At 37.5% G+C, this 26,077-nt stretch overlaps 1 protein-coding gene across 1 annotated transcript in view; it reads left to right on the forward strand.

The window, feature by feature from the left end:
- SYNE1 (spectrin repeat containing nuclear envelope protein 1) overlaps window positions 1-26,077 on the forward strand; it is a 304,753-nt gene that overhangs the window by 216,731 nt on the left and 61,945 nt on the right. The window contains exons 96-113 of the mRNA XM_030446636.1: window positions 1,087-1,278; window positions 5,492-5,626; window positions 6,171-6,277; window positions 7,623-7,773; window positions 8,624-8,758; window positions 8,943-9,098; window positions 11,008-11,217; window positions 11,905-12,006; window positions 13,041-13,160; window positions 14,197-14,397; window positions 15,074-15,247; window positions 15,446-15,577; window positions 18,352-18,548; window positions 19,530-19,662; window positions 19,883-20,065; window positions 22,131-22,280; window positions 23,317-23,493; window positions 23,790-23,945. Coding sequence (XP_030302496.1) covers window positions 1,087-1,278; window positions 5,492-5,626; window positions 6,171-6,277; window positions 7,623-7,773; window positions 8,624-8,758; window positions 8,943-9,098; window positions 11,008-11,217; window positions 11,905-12,006; window positions 13,041-13,160; window positions 14,197-14,397; window positions 15,074-15,247; window positions 15,446-15,577; window positions 18,352-18,548; window positions 19,530-19,662; window positions 19,883-20,065; window positions 22,131-22,280; window positions 23,317-23,493; window positions 23,790-23,945 — 2,811 coding nt within the window. The remainder of the gene's footprint in view (window positions 1-1,086; window positions 1,279-5,491; window positions 5,627-6,170; window positions 6,278-7,622; window positions 7,774-8,623; window positions 8,759-8,942; window positions 9,099-11,007; window positions 11,218-11,904; window positions 12,007-13,040; window positions 13,161-14,196; window positions 14,398-15,073; window positions 15,248-15,445; window positions 15,578-18,351; window positions 18,549-19,529; window positions 19,663-19,882; window positions 20,066-22,130; window positions 22,281-23,316; window positions 23,494-23,789; window positions 23,946-26,077) is intronic.

Below are 26,077 nucleotides of genomic sequence, written 5' to 3' on the forward strand. Positions count from 1 at the left end.
CAGGAGAGAGGTGGGCAAAAGATCCCTTTTCATATCAAAGAATGAGGATCTCCACTATTTCAGGTTCAATGGGAGTTAAGTTTCACCTGTCCAATGAATTAAACGTCTCGTTAAATTTCTACCGACACTGCTTCATCATTGGAATTTTCAGTCTCAAATGTTTTGTCATCACCAATCCTCAGGAGCTGTTTGTTGTATGTAGATAAAACCTGTGGACTTAAAGTGGTTTTGTTTAGTTTGATCTATAGGAAACTCAAAATTAAAGAGAACTGTTAACTTTTTAGAAAAGTTAATGCCACTGTTCTTTTGCTGAATCTTAAAATCTTAATACTGTATTAAGTTTTATATGAAGTCCTATATGTTTTCCATTTTTTAGAGACTTTTCCCTTCTTATCCTGCACACATCCCTTCAGGAGCAATATATGAAAGTTTATATTTGACAGTTGCTATGGAAACAAAAACATTTGATGCCAGGCTAGGTTTTTGATCAAGAATTGCAGGAGCTTTGACTTTGGAAGATCAAATTATGCTCTGCATCTGCAATACATGAATGGTTAATGGAATGTCAGGAAAGTAGCTTTTGAGAATAAACATGCCAGAGATTTGTCACTTTAAGTCTCTCTTTAGGCTAAAGAGGATTATACAGAAATCCTTTCTGCACCAATCAGAAAGAGCAAACACTGGGAAGAGAAGCTTATCAACGCAACACATAGGACATAGAAAACACTTCACTACGTGTACATGAAATAGGAAGGAAGAAGTAACCTAGATGTGTGCTGTTTCTTGTCATTGTGGGTATCACTCTAGCACCTTAGCCACTCTTAATGTGCAAATAAAGAGCATCTCCTCTGCAAAGAATTTTTTGTTTCGAAAAACTTTTACATTTCGTATTTTGTAAAAGGTCGCAAACAAAAATGGCAACTGCAAACATTTGCAAGCATCTTCCTAAGGACTCTGAAATGGACTGAGAAGCAAAGCAATGATGATCTGATTTGCCCTTAGCTTGATGACTGGTGAGGTGGGCCAGAAAGCGTGACACATTCCGGAAAAATGTATGAATTTGGCTCTTTGTTTTTGCTGCTGCAGAACATGCTGGTTGAAATAGAGCAGAAAGTGGTCGCCTTATCAGAGCTGTCAGTGCACAACGAGAACTTGCTTATGGAGGGGAAGGCTCACACCAAGGACGAGGCAGAGCAGCTGGCTGTGAAGCTGAGGACACTGAAGGGGAGCCTTCTGGAGCTGCAGAGAGTGCTTCACGACAAACAGATCAACATTCGGGTATGTGGTTCTCTCCAACTGGCTTTCATGGTGCACAGGAGGTTGGGGGATTTCATAGCTGTTTTATGCAATTGAGCAAAGGAATAAAAATATTTTACTAGGCTGGGTTTAGCTATTTGTCTTTAGTCAAAAAATGGAACTTCACAACAAAATAAAGAACTGCCTGGCGAGCTCAAGCTTATAATTTTCAGGTTAACAGCACCACTTCATGGTGAAACTATCCTCATCTCTCTGTCTCCACTAAAAGAACAATAATGAAGTATAGATGATTATTTTGGTCTGGATTCTGGTACTCTCTTACTCTTCCCAGTTCCTTTAGTTTGCATGTGCTCTGGGGCATGATCACTTCCCAGGCAAAACAACAGTACTAAATAGATGCTTTTGTGCATGCAGAGCACACAATGCAGTGAAAGGGTACCATCAAGGTAATGAAATATTTTTAAATACAACTGTAATTTAATGTACACCAAACAAAACATTATATAAACAAATATACATTTAACCTTCTCAGTTTTGTCCTAAATTTCTATTCCTAGCAGCATTGGTCTGCTTATTGCCATTAATGTCTTTCATTTAACAGTTGTTTCGGTCATTTTTTAGGTTAAACTGTCATGTAGAAAACCAAATACATACAAGAAACCTAACGATGTAATGCGAACGGCTGATTTTGAATTTGCTTGCCCTACTCTGACTTTCTCCCTTGCCTTTTTTCTTTTTTTTTAACTTCTTTTTTGGGCTCTGCTGTTCAAATTAAACATGATAAGCTTCAAAGATTTCTAGCTTGTAATGCAGATTAAAGTCTACTGAGAGGTTAGCTTGAAAAGTCGCTTGACTTACTAAGAACTATTTTTAGTCCAAAGCAACCAGATAACTATAAAACTTAACATAGCTTCACACACACCCAAAAAAAAAAAAAAAGAAAAAAAAAATCCAGCAACCAACCACAAGTGAAAAGAGAAGGAAAAAAACCAGATTTTTTTTCCTATTGCCCCTAAGATGAAATAACTCTAGTGTTATTCTTGCATAATAAATTTCATGATTAGGCAAATGAAAAGTGTTATCAACAGCATGTAGGCAAATATGACTCTATTCTGATATATTACTTGTGAAATGAAAAAGCACTGCAGACTTTTCGCTTCATTTTAAAGTATGCATGCTGCACTTTAAAATGTGCTGCATTTTCAAGTACCATGACGTGATTTAGCTTAAACTTTTAAAGGAGATTTTTTTGATGCTTTTCTAATATCAAAAATAACAACAAAATAATTTCCAGATGTAGGACTTAAGGTGAAACATACATGCAAGGGGCTTAAGCTTCTTTAATAATTGCAGTCTTTTTTGTCTTTGCTCATAGATGATAGAAAAAACTAAGTATAGGCATTATAAAATCTTCAAATTTTCAGTTAGTTATTTTTTCAAATGAGAAATTCTATGATGTTTTTTTCCAGACTGTAAGACATAAAGTATTTCCTTTGGACTGAGATTCAGAGCATCAGATGTCAAAAAATGCCCTAACTCTATCTTCTGCCATTACTAACCCTGAGAAGCATTACATACTTAAAAGTGCTGTTGCTCATGCATGTAGGAAACTTGGGCCCGTATGTGTCTCTAGATTTTCTGATAACCTTATAATTACCCAGATGCATAAACCATCCTGCAAGTTATAGGGCAAGACCAAGACCATTATAAAAACTGACATATATTTTCCTTAAAGTGATATTTCAACATACTTGTTATTCCTGTGACAAAAGATTTTTTACTTGTCAGTGTGACATTCTTTGACTTCCTTGGAGAAATTTTTTTCTTCTAAATTTAATTTGCTCATATTACTAATGAAACAGAAAAAAAATAATTTGGAGACCAAGGCCATAATTATACAATAAAGCAGTGAAAATAATTAGAAACTATTCAGTTTCACAGCAGTGAAACTAATCAAAGCAAACTATATCAGGAGAGTTCCACACTACATGAATTCCAAATCAAGCAGTTTTCCAGCACTTTGAAACATACAGAGAACATCAGCTTATTACTGTTATGTAATAACTTCTGTGACTTAGCAGCAATAAAAATAAGATAATTTTATAAAATAAGTAGGTAGAATGGATTCTGCAGTGAAAAAAAAGAGAACAGATAGTGTTTCATTTCTTTTTATTAGAAAGTGTGTTTGTGTGATGGATAACTTCAGTTCCACAAGGCAACTATGCTTGATAGAAGTTTGTGCAACTCTGAACTCCTTTTGTCACCATTTTGTGCATTTTAATCACCATTTTATTTTCTATTTATTTCTGTTCTGGAGTGGATAGTCCCAGACAGCTTGAAGCATTCATTTCCCAGGGTTTTTAAAAGAAATGCAATATATTTCCTTCAGACAGAATTCAAATTAAAACAGTAGAGTGTTTTTCAATCTTACATTCTGTGATTTGGGAATGATAAAATCTGTTTCACAAATAATGTTGATGTAAAAAGAATGCACAATAGCAGATTTGCAAAGCCTCATTGCATCCACAAATGTCATAATTCCTTTTAGACTCTTTGCTATTGCAGAAACTGAGACTATTTGTTTTACTATAATTCCAAAACTGTAGCTTCTCAACTCTCTTCCCAGAGCAAACTCAAAATCTAAATGGAATCAGCCTATCCAAATGCAGATAAGAACTAGATACTATTTTCTAAAGGAATTAACAAGTTGAGCAGCTATTGTCCCTAGAGCACATAAAATGAAGCAGATTTTAAAAATATATAATTTCCAGAAATATTGCTTTTTTCTCATTTTAATAGATTTTAGATTTTAATAAGATTTTAGACCCTCTTTATCCCTCACATAGTACTTTCTTTGCCTTATCTGGTATCCTGGGATGAAATTTTTCACAGTCCAACCATGTGAGCTGTTACAGAAAACTGTTCCTAAAGACCTATTTTGTAGAGCAGAGGCTAGTCATTCTTTCCAGCTCTAGATACCTCCTTGTTTATTTTGAACCTCTTGAAGTTTGTCCTATAACACTAGTCAGTCCTTGCAACTCCAGTTGAAGTTTTCCTGGTGGCAGGAACAGTGCTGGCAGAAGCTGATCGCAGCTGTTAGTAGAGGGAACACCAGGTGAGGCAAGAGAGCCCTGCTGGTCCCTTGATGGATTTGAGACAACGGCTCCATGGAAAGTGGAACATTTTTTTGTTTTGCAGAGCCTGCTGTAAATCTGAAATATTTGGCACTGAAATATTTGAATCCCAAGCAAAATATGATTCCTATCAAAATGGCATATATAAACAAAACAGGAGACGAGTTAAGCCCCATCTTAAGCTCTTGAAGCATAGGTGAGGAAAAAAAGCACAAACACTACAGTCATCATGTACATGCAAGTAACATTAAATGAATCTAGAGAGGTGTGGAGATCTAAGTGGCCAGACCTGCAACAGTTCTGTATTTAATATTAGGCTTTGTGTGTTAAAATCCCTGAATTTTAATGTATTGGCCACTGAAATCATTTAAATTTATAGCCAATGTGGATTTCAGATAAAGCAGTTTTTTGTAGCTATTTAGGTATTTTCTCTTTTTTTCAGCTATTTAGGTGTTTTCTCTTTTTTGCTTTGCTTACACAGAAGGCCAGTTTAATCACTTATGTTGGAAAAACATATCAATAGAAGTCTGAAGTGAAGGCACTGTTGCTTTTGCTATTCTACTATAACATTCTGTGGTTTGGTCTCTTACTGTCTTACTGTTCAAATCATATAATCTCCTGTTAATGGACTGTTGTTTCTGCCAGCCATGGGTAGAGTTACAATAAAATAATTTTGACCAGGATGACAACTAGAATTCTCTCATTTTCACCTAGGGCAAAAACACCTGACAGAAACAATCCATTGATTCCCTGACTTGCTGGTTAGAGATGCACCCTACAATTACAGACCACTGCTGGGTTTTAGGAGCAGCTGAACGAGTCTCCAGAAACATATCAATCCATGGTTTCTGATCACTGGTGTCTGATTCCACTAAGTTCAGTGGTGAATGTTTATTTTTACAGATGCCTTCTCGCTAGTAACCAGTAATCAGTAGAACGACAGAAATCTGAAGTCATTGCTCACATCAGAATTTGTGAGCTTAGCAGCTTAGAGAAGGTGGAAGGTTACATTATATGCGGTTTTGAGTTGATAAGCTGGACCTGCCAGCTCTCTAGCAATACAAGAGAGTCTGTGAAATCTTTATTTCTTTCTCTTAAAGCAGGGATCATTGCAAGAAAAGGAGGAGAGTGATCTGGACTTTCTTTCCTCACAAAGCCCCAGTGTTCAAGAATGGCTGGCACAAGCAAGAACCACTCGCTCACAGCAGCAGCAGAGCACCCTGCAGCAACAGAAAGTTGGTGTTTTGCAGTCTTTTTTTCTCCATTCATTAGATTGTACTTAGCACTATAGCTGATACATTCTTGTTGATATTTCCACTGAAATCTTAATTTTTACACTGTTTATTATTCATTAACAATAATGCATTATTATGCAGACTTATGGGTGACTGCAGTCAGCTTAGTCACTCGACTTCCATTGTCCATTGGTATATTAATCTGAATCCATGTTTAAATTTAATCTAAGGAGATGACATTATTTGTTCAGAATATTAATTAACATTGTCTTTAAAGAAGCAAAGATTCACAGACATCCTTATTAGGTTACCGTCCAGAAACAGCATTGCATCAGCTGATTAGTTCAACAGTCCAATTTATGTTCCAAATATTTCTTTGTCCCTGGGTGGAAGGAGATTTTGCATTGCTTTTGGTGATTAAGCAAGCCATATCAGAAATAACTCAGCTATCTTTGCATGACTGTCATGCTATGCAGCCTTATCCTTCCAGGGCAAAACCTATCTGTTTGAGGTTTGGGTTTTTTTATGTAACTTTCTTTGCTAGGAACTGGAACAAGAGCTAGAAGAGCAGAAGAATCTGCTTCGGTCAGTAGCATGCCGTGGAGAAGAAATACTAACACAGCAAGTTGCTTCAGAGGGCCTATGTATAAGGTGTGCTTCCATTTGTTCTGCAAAGTAAATGTCTATGACTGCACTGTCATCCTTATGTTTACATCCCTGTTCTGCATATTACCCAGGTTTTGTTTTATCATTTTTATACAGCACCGAGGATACTGGAGTCCTGGCTTATAATTTGGGAGTCTGATAATACAGTTACACAAACTGTTTTGTGATAGTACATCACCTTTAGCATTTAGAAATTCCCTTTATTCTTATTATCAAGCATCACACTAAGGTTGCAAACTAATAGGATTCATTAGACAAGCATAGAATTTGTTACTGCATCCTTATGGTCCAGTATTGATGTGCAAATCACACACTCATTTCTAAAATATTGTAGTCTGTCATTGTAACCAAAACTTCTCAGATGAAATATTCATTGCTAAACAAATTTTATATTTCCTGCAATTAGTGAATATTTTTTTTCTAATTTTGCATAGTTTGAGTTCTGTTTGTGGTCTATATTTTCTTCCACACTTGCCCATTTGGGGGAAGTAGATGACTATAAATGTCTCAGCTCAGAGAGTCTACTGCCCAAGCAAAAGCAGAAGAAAATAACTGCCTCCTGCCAATGCAAGCCTTGAGGGAGCAGGAAGGGTCAGGTCTCAGGAAGAGAAAACCAGGGTGAATAGTATATGTACATATATATATGTATATATATATAAAATTATCAGCAGTGAGTGTAATAATGGAGAAGTCAATCCTTATGTCTCCTCCAGCATGCTGAAGTCTAGAACATGAAGGTAGTTCTTGAGGCAGCAGAACTAAGACACATACAGGGAAAAAGCTGTACTCAGTACAACTCAGTACAGCTTTTTTCCTCAGCATTTGTATTAGTTCAACGTGGCTTTTATTATAATGACAAAAATTACTTATCTCCTTTATATGATGCTTCCTTTTGCCACAACATGTTCATAGCATAGAAACAAACAAAAAATAAATCAAAATATGCTGAACTTCACTCGCTGGTTACCAAAGCCAAGCACCTAGGTTCGTCCTCCATTAAAATATCAGGGTATGTATGGCAGTTTGAAAAAGGAGGGGAGGAAGGAGTTAGATAAATTGTTTTAAATTTCATGCTTTGAAGTAAAGCTTGTTTAAATGTTACATTTCAACGTAGTATATAATTATTGTGTTTTGGGGTTCCTACCTTTCTTTTTTATTGGAAAAAACCAAACCCAAGAAAAACAAACAAGCAAACAAAAAAACCACAAAAAAGTGAAAGTTTAAAAAGTAGCAATTTAAAAGTAGACTTTCTTAATTGAAAGAGGAAATAAACACCCTGTCCTGTTATAACTTTTGCATTTATTAAACCTTTATGCATCTTGCCATTCAGTGAAAAGCCTGATACACTATCTGAGGAACTTGTCTTGGAAGGAGAGAAACCGTCATCCGAAGAACAGATGAAGATGAAATGGGAAAGTCTGAACCAGGAATTTAATACCAAGCAAAGGCTCCTCCAGAAATCTTTGGAACAAGAACAGCTGGTAACTATTTTTAATTTCTCTTTGCATTTTCTCTATGAGACCAGCTGTCACAGCATAAGGTACAGTATGTGCAGAGCAGATGGGTAAAGGTGATGTAGTTAATGCAAAGACTATGGAATAATTTATTTTTGTGACACCTTTAAAAACTCTTAAATATTGTCACTAACACTTATCTTACTCAAAAGGGATTTGAACTGCACTGCCATTCAAGTGAAAAAAAAAAAAAGAAAAAAAAAAAGAAAGGAAGAAAGGAGTCAAGCAGATTTTCATCACTTATATAACCCAGAGTAGTTCTGTTAACAAATCATCACTCTGAAACTGACCAGTATTCTGGTGACAACTGAAAGGAAAAACTGGTATTCTCAAGTTTTGGATATTTATTATATTCAGTTCTTGTTCTTAGTGAGTATCTGACAAATAAGCAAGTGGTCTCAGCCTCAGGATTTTTACTGAAAGAAACAGGGATTAGTCATCTAAATTGGGAACAGTCCAAGATCTGTATTAACATGCATCTTCCATTTAATTTTTAAAAGACCCAAACTCTCTTTTCCTTATATAATACCACATTAAAATCAGCTTCCAAAGTTCTCAATATCTAGTGTTCATTTCACAGCAATTAATTTTTTTTTTGGTAAAAACTAAGTCATTGCTCATTCTGGCCACAAGTATTTGTTCTGCACTTCTAGTGAACCTCCAGCTGAGCAGTCTTTAATAAAAGATATTCCTGACAGAACAGTCATGGGAGGGCCATGAAGATTATTTGGTAATAATCTGAGTCAGCAGTAGTGTGTATAGCTGAATTTTGTGCCAAATGTGTGGTAGAAGCGCTCTAATTATACTTGTCTCTCAGCAGATTTATAGCAGACCAAACAGACTGCTACCTGGAATGCCTTTGTGTAAGGAAGAAGGACAGGATGAGGATAAATCCTTAGTGTCACCAGTATTGGTTGAGTTGAATCAGGCCTTTGAGGATATGTCATCTGAGGTAACATTTCAATTATCTTTATATCTGTCATCCACCAGTCACATTTACAATTCAAATTCTTCTAGCTCTCCCTTGGGGATTCTCCCTTGGGAATTCTCCCTTGGGTATCTTTTCCAAATATTAAATGCTAGAAAGAGTATCTTGTACTTCTACTCTCAGTTTCTCTGGTTCCTTATTTGCCCAGGCTGGACGGGTGAAAGAGAGCCCACGTCTTGAACAGAAGCTATATGAGGGTGTTGCAGCCACCTCCTTGTGGCTAGATGGTGTGGAAGAACAGGTCTTTGTTGCTACAGCCCTGTTGCCAGAGGAAGAAACAGAAACACAACTATGCAAGCAAGAGGTAAGCAATACATAAATAAGACTTTCTTTAAATTGCCAGTAAGGGTGCATTTTCATTAGTATTTAGAAAAAAAATATTGGTATAGTAGATAAGTGACATGTCACTGTCATAATCTGAATGTGAATGCAATATTCTGCTACTGTCTAGAACTTTATTTACTGTGTAGAGAATTGTGGTGGCTTGACCCTGGTGGGCCAAATGTCCACCAGAGCCAGTCTATCTTGAGCCCCATCCCTGGAAGTTTTTAAGGCCAGGATGGACAGGGGTCTGAGCAATCTGATCCTAGTGGGAGGTGTCCCTGCCCATGGCAGGGGGGTTGAAACTGGGTACCTTAAAGGTCCCTTCCAACCCTGAAAATTCTTTGATCACTTCCCTCATTAGTTGGACAGGGGAGAAAAAATGAAACAAAAAGTTTATGGGTTGAGATTAGGACATGGAGATCCTTCAGCAATTGTCATCATGGCAAAATGGACTCCACTTGGAGAAATCAGTTTAATTTTATTACCAGTGAAAATCAGAGTGGGATAATGAGAAATAAAGCTCAAATCTTAAAATGCCTTTCCTCCATCCCTTCCTTCTTCCCAGGCTCAACTTCACTTCTGATCTTCTCTTCCTCCTCATCTCCAATGGTGAATGGAGATGAGGAAAGGGGGTTGTGGTCAGTTCATCACGTCCTTTCTGCTTCTCCTTCCTCCTCAGAGGGAGACTCCTCACACTCTTCTTCTTCAGCATGGGGTCCCCTCGTGGGACACTGACCTCTGCAAACTTCTCCAACCTGAGTCCTCCCCACAGGCTGCAGTTCTTCATTAACTGCTCCAGCATGGGTCCCTTCCACAGCATGGGTCCCTTCCACAGGGTGCAGTCCTTCCAGAACAGACTTCTCCAGTGTGGATTCCCCACAGGGTCAGAAGTCCTCTCAGAAGACCTGCTTCCATGTGGGTTACTCTCTCCATGGGTCTTCAGGTCCAGCCAGGAACCTGCTTCAGAGTGGTCTTCTCATGTGGTCACAACATTCTTAAGGCATCCACTCCCTGCTCTGGTTTAGGGTCCTTCACAGACTGCAGGTGGACATCTGCTCCACCAGGGACCTCCATGGGCTGCAGGGGGACAGCCTGCTTAACCATGGTCTTCACCAAAGGCTTCAGGGAAATCTCTATTCCAGAACCTGGAGCACCTCCTCCTCCTCCTTCACTGACCTTGGTGTCTGCAAAGTTGGTTTTCTCACATATTCTCACTCCTCTCTCTGCCTGCAGTTGCACAGTTTTTTTCCCCCTTCTAAATATGTTATTTCAGTGGTGCTCCCACCATCTCTGATGGGCTCAACCTTTACCAGCATCTGCTCTGTCTTGGAGCTGGATGGCATAGGCTTAGTGAGGCAGGGAAGCTTCTAGCAGTTTCTCACAGACACCACCTTTTTACCCTCAACTCTACTAAAACCTGATACAAGAATATTGCAAAAAGTAGCACCTGACATGAGTTTTGCATGGCCAGAAAAGAATTAAACGTAGTCCTTCCTCTAGTTAACTTCTTTGCTAAAACATAGTTGAAATGAAAAAGTGAAAAAGAGGTAGGAATTCTTTGGGATATGGTAACAGTACAAATTCATCAACATAAAATAAAGAGGGGAAGGGGAAGAGACTTTTTCAGCCTCCACATGGATTTCCAATTGATGAAGCCATTATTTGGGCAGGTTTGTTTTGTTTCCTTTCAGTACTTGTCTTCCTCAGAGCAGTTTGGGGTTTTTTTTATTATCAGAAATACTGTAGTTGCAAAACTGTATAGTGTGTGCATATTAATAGTGTAAAAAAACTCACTAAGTAGCTGTAAAATTGGCAATGGTTATGGCAAGATGTTTGCCTGATTTCTAGAATGCCTAATTTTAATTTTATTTTGTTTTCTGCAAAATCAGTCTCTTGTCAAAGAAATCAAAGAGATAACAGAAGAAATGGATAAGAACAAGAAATTATTTGCTCAGATATTTCCTGAGAATGGTGATAATAGAGGTATTATAGAAGACACTTTGGATTGTCTCCTGAGAAGACTGACCTTGTTGGAGTCAGCAGTAAACCAGAGATGCCATCAGATGAAAGAAAGGCTCCAGCAAATAATGTGTTTCAAGGTATGATGCCAAACTGAAGGAATTAACAGGGGTGCATGTCAAATGGGGATATAAAGGTGTAATTCTTTTTAATGAAGAAAATATAAATTTCAGCAAAAAGTTTGGAAAATACATTGCTGGTGTCTTAGTTTAGGATCATAGTTCCATAGGTTACTACAGGATTTCTTTCCAAACTTGATAACCTTGCCTCTGCAGTAGAAAGAATAAGAAAATAATGTCAACCATTTTCAATAAAAGCCCTTCCTTTGCTGAAAGAGACAAGCTGATTAGAACCCTGTGCCTTATTGTTACACCAGAAATGTTTAACATTTAAAAGAACTACTGCACAAAAAAGCCAACCAAACAAAACCAACAGACTAAAATGAACCAGAAACACACTGGTCTATAATGCTAAAAGTATTATAGAAATGTGCTGATTATTTTCTGTTTTACCAATATTAAGAGTTTTGTCAGGATGAATGCATGAATAACAAATTGATTGCAGGTTGGCAAAATGGTTAGTATGTAGGTGTCTGGTATGGTACTCTAAAATTTGCAATGTGTAGTTAGCCCTGAAGCCTAGTTTGCTTTTTTGTTATATTTGCTTGCTTGTAATGATAAAAGCTTTCCTTAAAAAGTGAAACCTAAATTAAGAGCATAAGTGATGGAATAAACTACACAAGAATAACGTATTGTTGTCTCCTGTAGAATGATCTGAAGCTCCTGTTTACGTCAGTGGCTGATAACAAGTATTTAGTTCTACAGAAACTAGCAGAGGCATCTGAGAGACCAGAAACAGAACAAATGCAGGTATTACAAAATGTCTATTACCCGGGCAGGGAGGGGGGAAGAGAAGTTTCTATTTCAGGTATAACTGAACTCTAGAGAGCAGTTGCTTTTCATGGGAGAATGTATGTGTTCACAGAAAGTATGTGAAAATTAGTACCAAGAGTGTATTACATGTGTTTATAAATTAAATAAGCCCCAAACAGCAGCAATACAAACAAATTAAACCAAAAACAAAAAATATCCCCTCAAAGTGAAAGTCAGGTCCTTAATCAGCCAGGTAATTTAACTGCATAAAGTTTAGTGACTGTATTAAATGTACTTCACATTAGTAGGAGTCAGGAATTCCACTCACAAATATAGTTTAAGCATTTGGGTGTGGAGTTTCCAAGAAAGTCCACAGGAGTCTACCTTGTGCCTTTAACTTCATTATAAGTTACATGCAATTATTCAGGAGAGACCTCTAGGTGGAAAGACATTTTTTTCTTGTAACTTTCATGGGCAAAAGTCAAATTGTCTCCCGCAGACACTTGAATATACCAACCTATGTGCTTTCAGTTATTTTCCAAGTACAAAGGGGAGGTACAAGTCCTTTTCCTTTACAGTCATTTAGTCCCTATTCTAGACTTGTAAGGGAACTGTTCACAGCTGCATCATGCGTGTCTTCTGCTGTGATGTCTGGTTGCTTGGTGCTCAGATATGACAGAAATGGGTGCTAATAAAATGAATGCTTTAAGAGAAAGCATTAGAAAAATTAATAGTTCTTTTTTACCTACCATGTAATTAAAGGTGTGGAGCTTCACAACAAGGCTTTGTATATGATAATGTTTGATACTAAAACAGTTTGTTATTTAAAAAATGTTATATTGTATTTAACAGGTGAGCTGGGCTCTCTCAACTTTGAATTAATACTTTCTCATTATAGTATCCTTTAAAATTTCAGCATGCTGAAGGACTGCTTATTACTTCAGGCAGAAAAGAGAAAAGAATATTACTGTATGGCAGCTACAGTACTGCTATCAAAACTTCAGACTAAACGATGTTATTTTCAAATACAGGTCATACTTCAGGCAGAAGAAGATTTGAAGGAATTAGACGCTGGAATCAATGAAATAAAGCAGCGTGTAGACAAACTACAAATTGACCAACCTTCTGTGCAAGAGCTGTCTAAGATTCAGGTATGGTTCTTAAGTTCCATGGTAGACCTGTCTGATGATATCAGAGGTAGTATGCTCCTTTGTATTGTTCTTAAAGTGGTTAAGGGAAGCATAGTTAAAAAGATTTCAGTGTATACAAAATATTGTTTTCTCTCTGATTCACCTTGTTGTTCTATGTTTTCATTTTTAATTTTTATAACATCTCTATTACTAATAATAGTAGTCATAAAAGCACAGAAGAACCGTGTTTTCTTTCAGCTCTTGCTGAGTCCTCTGCACATAAAGTTAATGGGCTTACCCTCACATTCAGATGTATGTTCTGAGAATACAATTCTCAAAACCAAAACAAGAAGGTAATCCTGTTCAGGTGAAGAAAAGCAGGTTTTTCTCATGTTTATGGTGGAGGCATACAAGATGATGCACAGTAGATGGGAAGTGATAAAGTTCTTTTTTTTTGGCTTGTTTTGTAATTTGGCTGTATGGGTGCACTGTGAAATACACACTTTTTCTACACTTTTCTGCTCTATATAGAGTATATTGCTATTTTAGGCCTAGTTTGGTTTTTACTACATATTATATGTATCTTGCTATCAGAAAGCTGCTGGAGCAGGAGGGGGAGACAAATGTGGTGTTAAGATGCCTATAGTCTGTAGCCATGATATCCAATCCCTTGCATTATAAGAAGCAAAATGTAAACAGCATCTTCATTGTGCAGTAGCCACACAGTAGTCTGGTTTTGATAAATTCAGCCCTATCATCCTATTCCTTTGATACTTAAAGCAAGCCTTTGTGATTCTGCTAACTTTGTTCTCGAATTCTTATACTTGAAAGGTCTTGCTTATTTTATCTCTGTTTAAATCTCTGTTTAACAACTGATTTGTTATCAGTTAAATCAGTATATTTGCACAGTCATTTTGAGGGAATAGATGGGGAGTCATTGGGGAATAGATGTTATTCTGCTAGTATTCACCCAGGAATACAGGGACAGTAGAGTTGCTTACAGGAATATGTGTGAGGTGTGAAATAAGAATCACCCTTACTACTGTTTGCCCTCAAGGATATGTATGATGAGCTGATGATGATCATTGGATCCAGACGGAGTGACCTGAATCAGAATCTGGCTCTTAAGAGGCAGTATGAAAGGGCTTTGCAAGACCTGGCTGACCTGTTGGAAACAGGCCAAGAAAAGATGGCTGGTGACCAGAAGATGATTGTTGCTTCCAAGGAAGAGGTTCAATCACTACTTGACAAACATAAGGTAATTGACATAAACTGTGACATGTTTCAGGAGTAATCATGACTGTAAGCTTTCCTACACCAAATTGCTAACTTGCTGCTGCTAGAGGTTCAATAGCTGTTCAAAATGATGGGCCAGTATTAAATAATGATATATTAAAACTTATTGTATTTTAAATTGGAACCAACAACTGTTCTGGGTAACTTTGAAATGCTCTGTTGGAGGTGAGGGCAGCTATGTCATGTTTTCGTCCTCAGTTCAATAACAAGTTGCTATGCTTGTCCTATCATGCTACATAGTAATTTCATCCACCACTCCATTTTTTCAACAGTAATTGACAGTTGCTGATAGCACCCACAAAATGTAACAAGGCTTTTCCACATTTTTTAATTAGGCAGCATTTTTGGTGGTGTATGTATGAGCTCTAAGCTATTTTAGATTTTGGAATGAGATTTAAGATTGAATTTGCATGGAAAGAATGACCTCTTTCTTTCTTTAAAAAAGTCCATTGTCCTTGTTATTATTTTTATTTTGCAAACTGTTGGTAGAGTTAAAAGTTTACCTCATTATATGTTTGCAGCTACTTGATTATACTGCTGTAGTGTTAAAAATATTTTAGTGGTAATGATTGAGTACTAATTGCACTTTCTCTTTTCTAATCTCTCTCTACCCTCTCTCTCACATTCTAATTTCTCAGGAATATTTTCAAGGATTGGAGTCTCACATGGTCCTGACAGAAACTCTATTTAGAAAGATGAGTAGCTTTGCCCCCTTGAAGGAAACTCGGTCACATTCAGAGCTATTGACACAAGCTTCAGCTGTATTGAAGTTGGCTCATAAACGAGGTGTGGAGTTGGAATACATTCTAGAGGTGAGAATTTCTGTGTTATTTTCTGTACTGAGTCTTAGATAGAAATGGTGTCTTGTAGACTCACTGGATGTTTGTGCTGTTATTTCTGTACATTCACAACCATGTAAATATAGGATTTCAGTTTGAGACAGCAATTAATAAAAATTCTAGACATCCAGATCAGTATTCTCTGTATACATGAATAATTTGCACTTGCAGACCTGGATGCATCTGGATGAAGGTTACCAGGAACTTACCAGACAGCTGGAGTCTGTTGAAGGGAGCATCCCCACTATTGGTTTGGTGGAAGAGACAGAGGAGAGGCTTACAGACCGGATTGCACTTCTTCAGGTTGGTGCTTTTTAGACATTCTTTGTGGAAAAATTAGATGAAAGGGATCTCTGAAGGTTAAGTAGTCCAGCTTCCTACTTGAAGCAGCACAGATACCATGGGCTGGATTAGACACAGCATTGGAAAACTCAAAAGATGGAGAACCCACAGGCAATCTAGGAGCCAATTGCAGTGCTGCATCACCACCTGCTGACAAGGTTTTCTATAAAATCCAATCTAAACCAACTTCCAGTTTGTCACCATTGTCCTTTTTATATTGTGTGGCACTACTGAGCAGCATTTGCCTCTACAGTCATTTTAATTCTACTCTAAATGGTTGTAGGCCTTTTTTAGACTAACCCTTAGCCTCTTGTTTGTCAATCTAAAACAAGCACACCTCCTTCAACCTCTTTTTAAAGGACATATGCTCTAGGTTCCTAAACATCATAATAGCTCTACAGTAGACCTTGGATAATTCCTGCTTTGTGAACTTGATGGTAAGTGGGGGCAGGGCAAGAATCAAATGCACTAGATGTGGCCTCATTAGCACCAAATTAGGTGGGTATAATAAAATAACTTGATTTTTTGCAGTCCTAATGTGGGCCAGTGCTGTGATTTGCTTATTCATCATGTCTTGGTTATGGTGGATGCCAGGTTAAATACACTAGCCCATCTCTTCCTAGCCTGTACTGAGAAACAGAGTCTTTCTGCCCAAGGCACAAAATTTGCACTTCGTACTGATCCTCCTCAGGTTTCTTCTGCCTCCAACCTCAAGTTCATCAAACTGTCTCTGAACTAAGCATGCAATTTCTGTTGTCAGCTATTCTCCCTACATTAGTGTCATCCAAAAATTTACTGGGAGAGCTCTCTCTATCATCATCCATGCCATTAATGAAGATGTTGAAGATGTTTGGGCTCAAATATCAACAATTCTTGGAGTACTCCACCCATGGCAGTCTGCAAGCCAGACTTTGATCTAGTGTTTGAGACTGGTAATACTGCTAGTTTAGAGCCCATGCTGCCCACATTCTCTCTGCTTTCAGAGGAGAATCCTCTGGGAGACAGTGTCAAAGGCCATACTGAAGTAAGTCTTATCCATGGAGCCACTCATTTTGTTGTAGAAGACTGTCAAGTTCGTGAATCCAAGTTAAATATTCATGATTACCTTTTGGCTCTCTTTACCTTTAAAAATATATTCCAAGGGTATATGCACCAGAGAGCAAGGTGAGGCTGAACAACCTGCTGTTCCCAAAGTTGCTTTTCCTCTTCTCAACTACAGCAAGAACTAGTAGTTTAAATATAGGTTTTCTACCACATCGTTTTTTCTTGTTTGTTCTCAAAATGAGAATTCTGTTCTGATGTTTTGTTTTTCTCTCATTATACATTAGATGCTTTGATTGGGTATTTTGTTTTCTTCTCATACAGAAAAATGTCTGCCAGTTTTTTCTTGCAGATTGACTTGTGTATTCTGAATTTGTTCTGTGTATTGATCTTTCACTAGGCAGCTTTCTGCTTTTGCAGTGGTATGAGAACTTAAGCGATCAATTGTGTTTGGGTTTTATTTTGATTTTGTTTAGTGCTAGACATTGTTTGCATTGGTCTTCACCCTAAATTAGATTTCTTCTTTCCTCTTGTCAGTTACACAAAGTAGGTTACACAAATCCAGATTCTCAGTCTGCTGAGGCATTATTTTTAGTATCTTTTTTACTTTCCCTGTGACCACATATAGGTTTAAAATCCATCATAGTTAATTTATGGATATCTTGGAATTTTAAATTCTAGTCTGTAGGAGTTATACACGTAGTTGTGTATATATGTTATATGCAAGTAAACACACATACACACATATGTAAATAAAAAGTTATTTTACTAGAGCTCTAGTTATGTGAAAGTAAATAAGAAGACTGATAGCTTAGACCATGAGACTGGTAGTTTTGTACACTTTAGCTTAAGATTAGTTTCTGCGTAATGAAAAATAGGAATACATGCACATTTTGTGCTCAGGCTTGGTCAAACATACAGGTGTTTTAAAAATCTGTACTACTTCTGTAATTACAGTGGAGTTTGGCTGGACTATTTGCCCAGACACACAAATTCCTCACCCCTTTGAAAGTCATGATTTAAATGAAATCTCTCTCTACCTCCAGTTGGAGTCAGGGTGAGAGTATTATCACCTTTTCCTTTTTTAGTAGCTATTTCAATTTCTTTTGTGATAATGATTGGCTTCTGTGTTCAGGGATTTGGATGGGGTCAGGGATCATCTCTAAATTTTACAGTCATGGCTGACTGGAATGCAGATCAGTAAAAAAAAAAAAAAAAAAAGAAAAAAAGGTAACTAGTGAGCACAACGAAGGCATTGAAGGGGCTGAAGAACGGCCACTGTTAATAACTTGATACTGGACACCCTTAATTTCCATTGCAGTAGAGTTTTCTGCAGATGTTAGAATAAGTTCTGACCTTTTAATAATTTCGCTCAGAAGTGATGTTGCCCAATGAAGATTTTTCTGAAACTGTGCTTTTGAAGTGTAAAATATCTACACCAAGAAGGAGTTCATCATGAGGAGGTGTCAACACACGTATTGCAGTAAAGGGTTTTGTGACAGCGCATTCAGATTTTGAGCAGGTTGCCTTAATGATGGTTCTCAGGGAACTCTAGAACTGAAACAGGGTAATAATGTTATGTACTGTCATGACAGTGGCTATGCTAGATAATACAGTAAAAGAAAACCAAATATTGAGAAAGTGTGGTAGCAGAGACCTGCAGAGCTATCTAATCATCTCCTCTGTCATTACAGCATCTGAGATCTAATCTGAATGAGTACCAACCTAAATTATACCAAGTACTAGATGATGGGAAAAGACTCCTTTTTTCTGTTAGCTGCTCAGATCTTGAAAGTCAGCTGAACCAACTAGGAGAACAGTGGTTAAGTAACACCAGCAAGCTTACCAAGGAGCTTAACAGGCTGGAGACAATACTGAAGCTCTGGACAAGGTAATGCCAGTTGTATGTACAATATAAACTTCTTTACCTGTGCTTTTCAGGTCATAGTAATTCTGAGACCAGACCTATTAGGTTCAATACTTAAAAGAAAATACTTCACACTGTATGTGATAGTTTAATTACTTTACTATATCCTATTTCTGTTTCATACAAGTGCTGTCTTACTTCTTTGGTGGAAGGAAGTCAGAAGACACCTTATTTAGATGACTAAATTAGAAGCCGTGTGTCCACAGAGACTGATGAGGAAGGCTGTGTCCTTTGCCAGGCATCATGAGCAGCCTCAGCATGGTCTGCTAGGGCCATTGCCACTGCTGGGTTCTTGTGGGTCTGTTCCATTATATTCTCAGAAGGATCTTTCAGCTGCCTTTAGTAATGCTCATATACTATTTCTGAAATAAGTTCTGTAAGTGATATACAAACTTTGTCTATTATTCATAATATCCCTGGCTGGCTGGCTCACAAGCCTTTCCAGAGAGATATGTAAAGGGATTGTATGTATAAAGGTTATGTGGAGACACTCTCATTCTGACATCTCATTAGTTGTTTGACATATGAAATGTTATGGAGATAGTTTGGGGGGAAAAAAAAGGACATAAATTTCTGTTCTGAGATGTACCTTGTGGTACATCTTTGAAAGATTAAACTGTCTAATGGAAAGTAAAAATGTGTTTATGTGAGGTTGGGTGGGTTGCTATTGCAGCTTGCCCAAGTAGTGTGACAACCTGGTTACTACTCCTTCATTAAACTTAGTTTTTCCTAAGAGACAAAAATAAGACACTGTTTGGGATTGTGGATGTAATGACTAACTTAAGAACTTCTTGATACCATGCCTGCCTTTAAAGTTTAGTCATGTTTTTCTGAAATTTAATAAAGAGAAGGGAATATTTTTATTTTTTATCTGCTACATAGTATCATCCCTAACACTTGGAGAAGAGACTGCTCAGTCTTAGTTTTCTTTAAACCTATTTGCAGATATCAGAGTGAATCAAGTGAACTGACACACTGGTTACAATCTGCAAAGGAGCGACTGGAGTTTTGGAGTCAGCAGTCTTTGACAGTTCCTCAGGAACTGGAGACAGTCCGAGACCATTTGAACTCCTTTTTGGTAAGTCATTCGTGAACCTTGGACACCTTTCTCTCCAATTAAATATGAAAAAGTAAGCAACTATATGATTATACTTTTTCTCATGGTTGAAGTAGTGAGCATGCAAAAAAAAAGTACCTGTGTTTTAGGGAAGGGACAATATTCTTAGTTTTCTGAGGTAAAGCATTAAATACAGTTAAAAATTGGTTGATTATTTCCACAAACATGATTCTGCTTACAGGAGTTTTCAAAAGAAGTGGATGCTAAATCATCACAGAAATCTTCTATTCTGAGTACTGGGAACCAGCTCCTCAGGCTGAAGAGGGTGGATACAGCAGCATTGCGGGCAGGGTTGTCCCACATTGACAGCCAGTGGACAGACTTGCTCACACGAATCCCAGCAGTACAGGAAAAATTACACCAGGTAAGGAGGTCCAGTCATGGCCTTTGATAGTCCAGAAAATTTGGACTATATGGCTTCCACTGCCTTTGAGAAATTCCTCATTTTATCCATGTGAGGCAAGATAGGAGCATTACTCCTTTGTTAATGTGAGAAAACTTAGCCTCATGTCCAAATCCAGCCTATTCATACTGTCTAGCCCCAACTGGTGTTAACGTCAAACTTTCACAGTTAAATTTTAACCAAAGAACAGATGAGGGTTATTTCTTCAGGTTTTGGAACTTTAGGAATCAGCAAGTTCACAAGTCTGTCCCCTTCCAATTTGGGTAGTGGTTTTTCTCAAATTGAATGGACTGGATTCATGTCTAGGCAAGACAAAATGAATCTTGCAACATTGTACCAGGTTCCTTCTAGTGTTTGTAGGAGCAGAAGGGTTTTGGTTGTGTAGTTTCATGTTTAAAATGCTGTAATGCCAAACTTCAAGAATTCTACTGGTCTAAAAGTTGGCTTAGTATGTGGTTGCCAGGAAAGGCTATCAGTCTAAGCAGTTAATAATATCATTATCTATGGGGAGAGAGGAAGGGTAGCAAGTATATTGTACTGAGTATTACATTTAGAAAATAATGTAATTTGGTAGTTTCTGAACTGTCTTGTATTGCAAAATATGTCTGTCTGCCTAAAACATCGTAGCACACATTTCTGTGTAACTAAATTTAAGCAAGCACTACTATATCAAAAGTTGAAAGTGAGTCTTATATGAAAAAAACAGGTACTTTTCAAAATCAGCCCTTTTAGAAATCCCTACAAGAGGAGTTGTATAAAATTATTTTCTGTGGGTCTATTCAGAAGCATTTACAAGGACAAAAATATGTAGCTTAGAGCTGAACTTGTAGGTAAGCTCAATACAGAGGTATGGAATGAGAATGCAGAACCTCTTGGAAGTTAGAAATATTTGTTCAATTTCTTTGTACGATGCAGAGTGGAAAGAAGAAACCTTTAATCTTTTCTTACTGGAATGCATGCAGTTATACGCTGTATCTGCTATTAATCACAGTCATAGAATGGTTTGGGTTGGAAGGGACCTTAAAAGATCATCTAGTTCCAACCTTCCTGTATGGGCAGGGACACCTCCCACTAGACCAGGCTGCTCAAGGCCCCATCCAGCCTGGCCTTGAACACTTCCAGGGAAGAGGCATCTACAGGTTCTCTAGGCAATCTATTCCAGTTCCCTGCTTTTTGAGTGCAACCACCCAGCCAATTCCTTATCCACCAAGTGGTCCATCCATCGAATCAATGTCTTTCCAATTTAGAGACAAGGATGTTTTATGGAACAGTGTCAAGCACTTTGTTCAGGTGGATGCTGTCAGCTTGTCTGCCTGCACTGTGATCCCATCATAAAAGGCCACCAAATTTGTCAGGCACAGTTTGTCCTTGTTAAAACCATGCTGGATGCCACCAGACACCTCCACATTTTCCAGGTTCCTTGGCAGAGCATTTAGGAGGATCTGCTCCATGATTGTGCCAGGCATACAGTTGAGACTGACTGACTGTTCCTGGATCTTTCTTTTATCCCTTTTTGAAAACTGGGGTTATGTTCCCCCTTTTCCAGTAAGTGGGAACTTCATCTGATTGCCACAACCTTTCAAATATGATGGAAAATGGCTTTGCAACTTCATCTTCCAGTGCTCTTAGGAGCCACAGATGGATCTTGTCAGGAATTTGTGCACTTTCAAGTTCTTTAGATGGTCTCAGACCTGCTCTTCTCACACAGTGGATGATCTTCCTTCTCCCAGTTCCTGCCTTCACCTTCTGCAATTTGGGTGGTGTGGCCAGAGTCCTTGCCAGTGAAGACTGAGGCAAAAAAGTCACTGAGTACTTCAGTCTTCTGCAGTTTCTGAGAAAAAAAAAAAACAAACAAAAAACCAAAACAACTTTCATTGTTCTTTTGGAACTTCATTGATTCATTAGAGATGTTGAATAGCATGATAACATTGGCAGGTAAAGCAAATGTACTGTGGCAATGCAAAGCCAAGGAATTCTTAACAATTTTTTTTTCACAACATGAATTTTGAATCTGCTACCTTCACAGGTCCAGATGGACAAAATTCCCTCTCGCCATGCTATCTCTGAAATTATGAGCTGGATTTCCCTGATGGAAAATGTCATCCAGCAAGATGAAGAGAATATAAAAAATGCAGTAGGACAGAAAGTCATACAGGATTATGTCCAGAAGTACAAGGTACTGCATGAAAATATTACTGATTTTCCTTTTGAATTATCCCAATTAAATGCATATACATATGTAAAGTATAGGTGATCTAACGTTAAAAATAAGAACAAAACAAAGCAAACAACTTACACTGAGGAGTGTTTAGAATGGTGCACAAGTTAGAATTGGATAATATTTGATACTGTGGTGAAGAAGCCAAAATTACTGTTGATCTACTGCTTAGTTATGACATGAATATAGTTTTTAACATGCTTACCTTAATTTACAGCTAAATCCAAAGCAGTATGATTTAAGTTTATCATGTCTATCTTTCACCCAAAACCACAAAGCACTTTGCAAATTATGTATGTTGTTGTATGAATTATCTGCACAACGATACCTCCTCTAAGCATAGCCTGTTCTTGAATGGAAGTTGATCAGTGCTTTACAGATCAAGATCATTTGATCATTATGTGAAGCAAAAATGAAAGATTGGGATCTATCTTGAGATAACTTTTGAGAAGTATAGATATAACATGATTTCACTTCTTTAACTAGATCAGTAGCACTCTTGTAATAGATCTGCATGCACTGACTTGCTTCTCTCAGAGTTAGAGTTGTTTCACTAGTCTCCTCAAAAATCACTTTAATTCTTGGCTATTTTCTTAATGTAAGATTATTTTCTGTCTTACCTGTTTATGTATTACAAACTTTGAGACTAAAGAAAGAAAAAAGTATGTACCCATTTTTTCTTAAATCTGATCCTTGAGACCAATATCAATAATTTTACTGATTTTTTTTTTTTTTTCTGGGGGGGTAGGGAGGGGGTGGAGACAGGTGGGGCAAGTGTAGGGAAGAAATGCAGATTCTTTTTTCCAAAGGCAGTGTATTGCTGGTTTATTTCTGAATATTTAGGAAGAGTAGCAATGATTTGGATGGCTGCTCAGTTGCTAAAATGCCTTTTAGAGAAATGTGTAATTTTTGAACATTTCTCCTGTCATTTGCTGGAAGGCAAGATATTATGACACTTACGTTTTGGAACTTTTATTCCCTTCTTTTGTACTAGGGTTTCAAGATAGATTTAAATTGCAAACAGTTGACAGTAGACTTTGTCAACCAATCAGTTCTACAAATTAGCAGCCAAGATGTTGAAAGTAAACGAAGCGACAAGACTGATTTTGCAGAACAGCTCGGAGCAATGAACAGACGTTGGCAAATCCTGCAAGGTCTGATAACAGAAAAGGTAAAGAAAAAACTTAGCTGCTCTGTAGTGAACTTTGAAAATACATAGAAATATAAATAATGGTTGGAAGCCTCTGCTGGTCATCTAGTCCAACATCCTGCTTAGTTAGATCACATTGCATTGGGACTCCCTTAGCTGAGTTTTGAAAATCTCCAAGGGCAGATTCCACTACCTCTCTGTGCAGACCATTCCTGTGCTTAACCAGTCCTATAGGTGACAAGTTTTTGCCTTGATCACAATCAGAATTTCCCCTGTTGCAGCTTGTGACTGTCATGTCTCCTCCCATTTCTTTGCAGATCCAGATGTTGGAAAGTCTGCAGGAATCCTGGACAGAATATGAAAATAATGTGCAGTGCTTAAAAGCTTGGTTTGAAACTCAAGAGAAGAAACTGAAACAACAACAGAAAATTGGAGACCAGGCTTCAGTACAGAATGCTTTGAAAGACTGTCAGGTATGTCCCCTTATAAATAACAATATTCTCTTTCCAGCAGGTAGAAACAGCACATGATAAAGTGATGTAAAATCTTTGTATTAGTGAAGGCAGTGGCAGAACTCTTCAGTGTGGGACAGATTTCATTCCTAAAGTGAAAGTAATAAGAAAGAAGAAAAGAAAAATAATGTCCCAAAGGTCTTTAAAACCAACCAAAGTCATTGTTCTTTTTGCATTGGGTATTAAAACGTGATCATTTCCAAGCCTGCCAGGCATCCTGATCCAGAAAGGTCATCAGAGGAATACAGTCCCATTCCTGTTTTGCCAGTCTTATGGTACCTCATGTCATGAACACCATGTTTAATTGTTCAGACTGGGTTTTTTTCACTGCCTCATCACTTCCTTTCCTTTGCTTCCTCTTGTTATCCTGTTCTTTTTCTACCTGATACATTCCACCTCTCTGTTCAAATGAAAATACTAGATCCAAGGTGATATTATGCTGTTATTCACAAAGTGTCAGGAATCAATTTTTTTTTTTCAAATACTCAGCTATCCAGAGAAAGAAATGGTGCTGGATTTCTTTTTGCTTTCAGAAGCATGAAGCATGATTACAATGAGCAAAGACAGGATAAAACAAAGCTCACCTATACGTGATTCACATAAATTCAGAATAACCTAAATTTTTCATGGAAATTCAGTAAAGGACTAGACAGCAGTGAACAGGGTTTCAATTGACTCTGAACATCTTACTCAGAATAGCACATATTTAAGTTAGAAGCCTGAACAGCTCCAGTAGCAAGCTTATAGGTATATAAGCAAAATAGATTTTTCTAAGTTTATAAACAACCTTTACATGGTATCAGGTTTCAGATAATTTTTGCTCAAAATTATTTTATCAGACACCAAATTAATAATAATAATAATATTAATAATAATAATAATAATAATGTACCATCAGATCAAAAGTGTAATTAAACTCTGTCAGGACAACTGAATACCCAAAATCTTGCTGTTCTCGTCTCCTTAAAAAGGAGTAAGAATATATGTTCATCTTGATGTGGATGTCTTTCCTGTATGCATTCATGGAGTTGGATTATTGGGATCTGGCTTTTAAATCTCCACAAAGAGAACAGCTGGAAAATTTTTTAAATGCAGAGGAGAATTTAATCTATTTCATATAATAATATTAATCTGTATTCACCAGCCCATCTTCATTCTTGTAAAGGTAAGTAGTCATTTAGGCCAGATATGTTAGAAGTCAATTTTTCTTCTGAAGTTCTTGACCTATGTTTCCAGTCTGGTTGTCATCCTTAGTTTCAAGTCTGGTATCTTTATGGTTTCAGCACAATAAGTCCATGTGACCGAAGAAAAGGCAATTTGGCATTGCCTGATATAATTTGCAGGCTGTGCTTGTCTGGAGTTCAAAGCTGAATCTGATTTATCATCATTATGGTTCCTTTTGGTAAGGGAAGTTAGCAAATACTCGGGGAGTCGGTTATGAATGGCAAAGCTTTGATCAGCAGAGAAACAAATTGTTTAAGGAATAACTGTAGCAGACACTCCCAAGTATATAGTTCAGCTAACACAAAAACTGCAGTTTACTTATTAACCAATCTTAGTTGGTACCTAATGTCGTATTAATAAGTGAAGGCAGCCATTTTTTTCCCATCACAGATCAGAAACAGTAATGTGTCTTTAAATCTGTTATGAGATCAAAATTATATATAAGAAACCCCTTTGCAAAGAGAACCACAAATATTTCCTTGATGATCCAGCTCTCAGAAAATTAAAATATAAGCTGAGATCACAAGATGTTCTACTTAATGTAGAGGCATCCCAAGCTTGCTCACAGTCTGCTTTCCATACCACAATGACTCTTTTATCTCCAGACAGGTTAATACAAATTTGTGCTGGCCCTGAAGCCTGCAGACCTACTCTGCTCAGACTCAATGTTTGCACTACCTGAAGATACACAGCTAATGTATGAGACAGAGCACTATAGGACTGTCTTGGATCTCCTTGCACTGTGCCATGAAATTCAATACATTTCTTTCCTGGCTAGAAATGAGCTTATGGGAGCATGCTATGTGCCTCAGTTTCTCACCAAGTCCTCTTGTTCTCTCTCTCCTTTGTGTTGTAACTTCATTCTCATG

The sequence above is a fragment of the Calypte anna genome, chromosome 3 (assembly GCF_003957555.1).
Source record: "Calypte anna isolate BGI_N300 chromosome 3, bCalAnn1_v1.p, whole genome shotgun sequence".
Classification (NCBI taxonomy): Eukaryota; Metazoa; Chordata; class Aves; order Apodiformes; family Trochilidae; genus Calypte; species Calypte anna.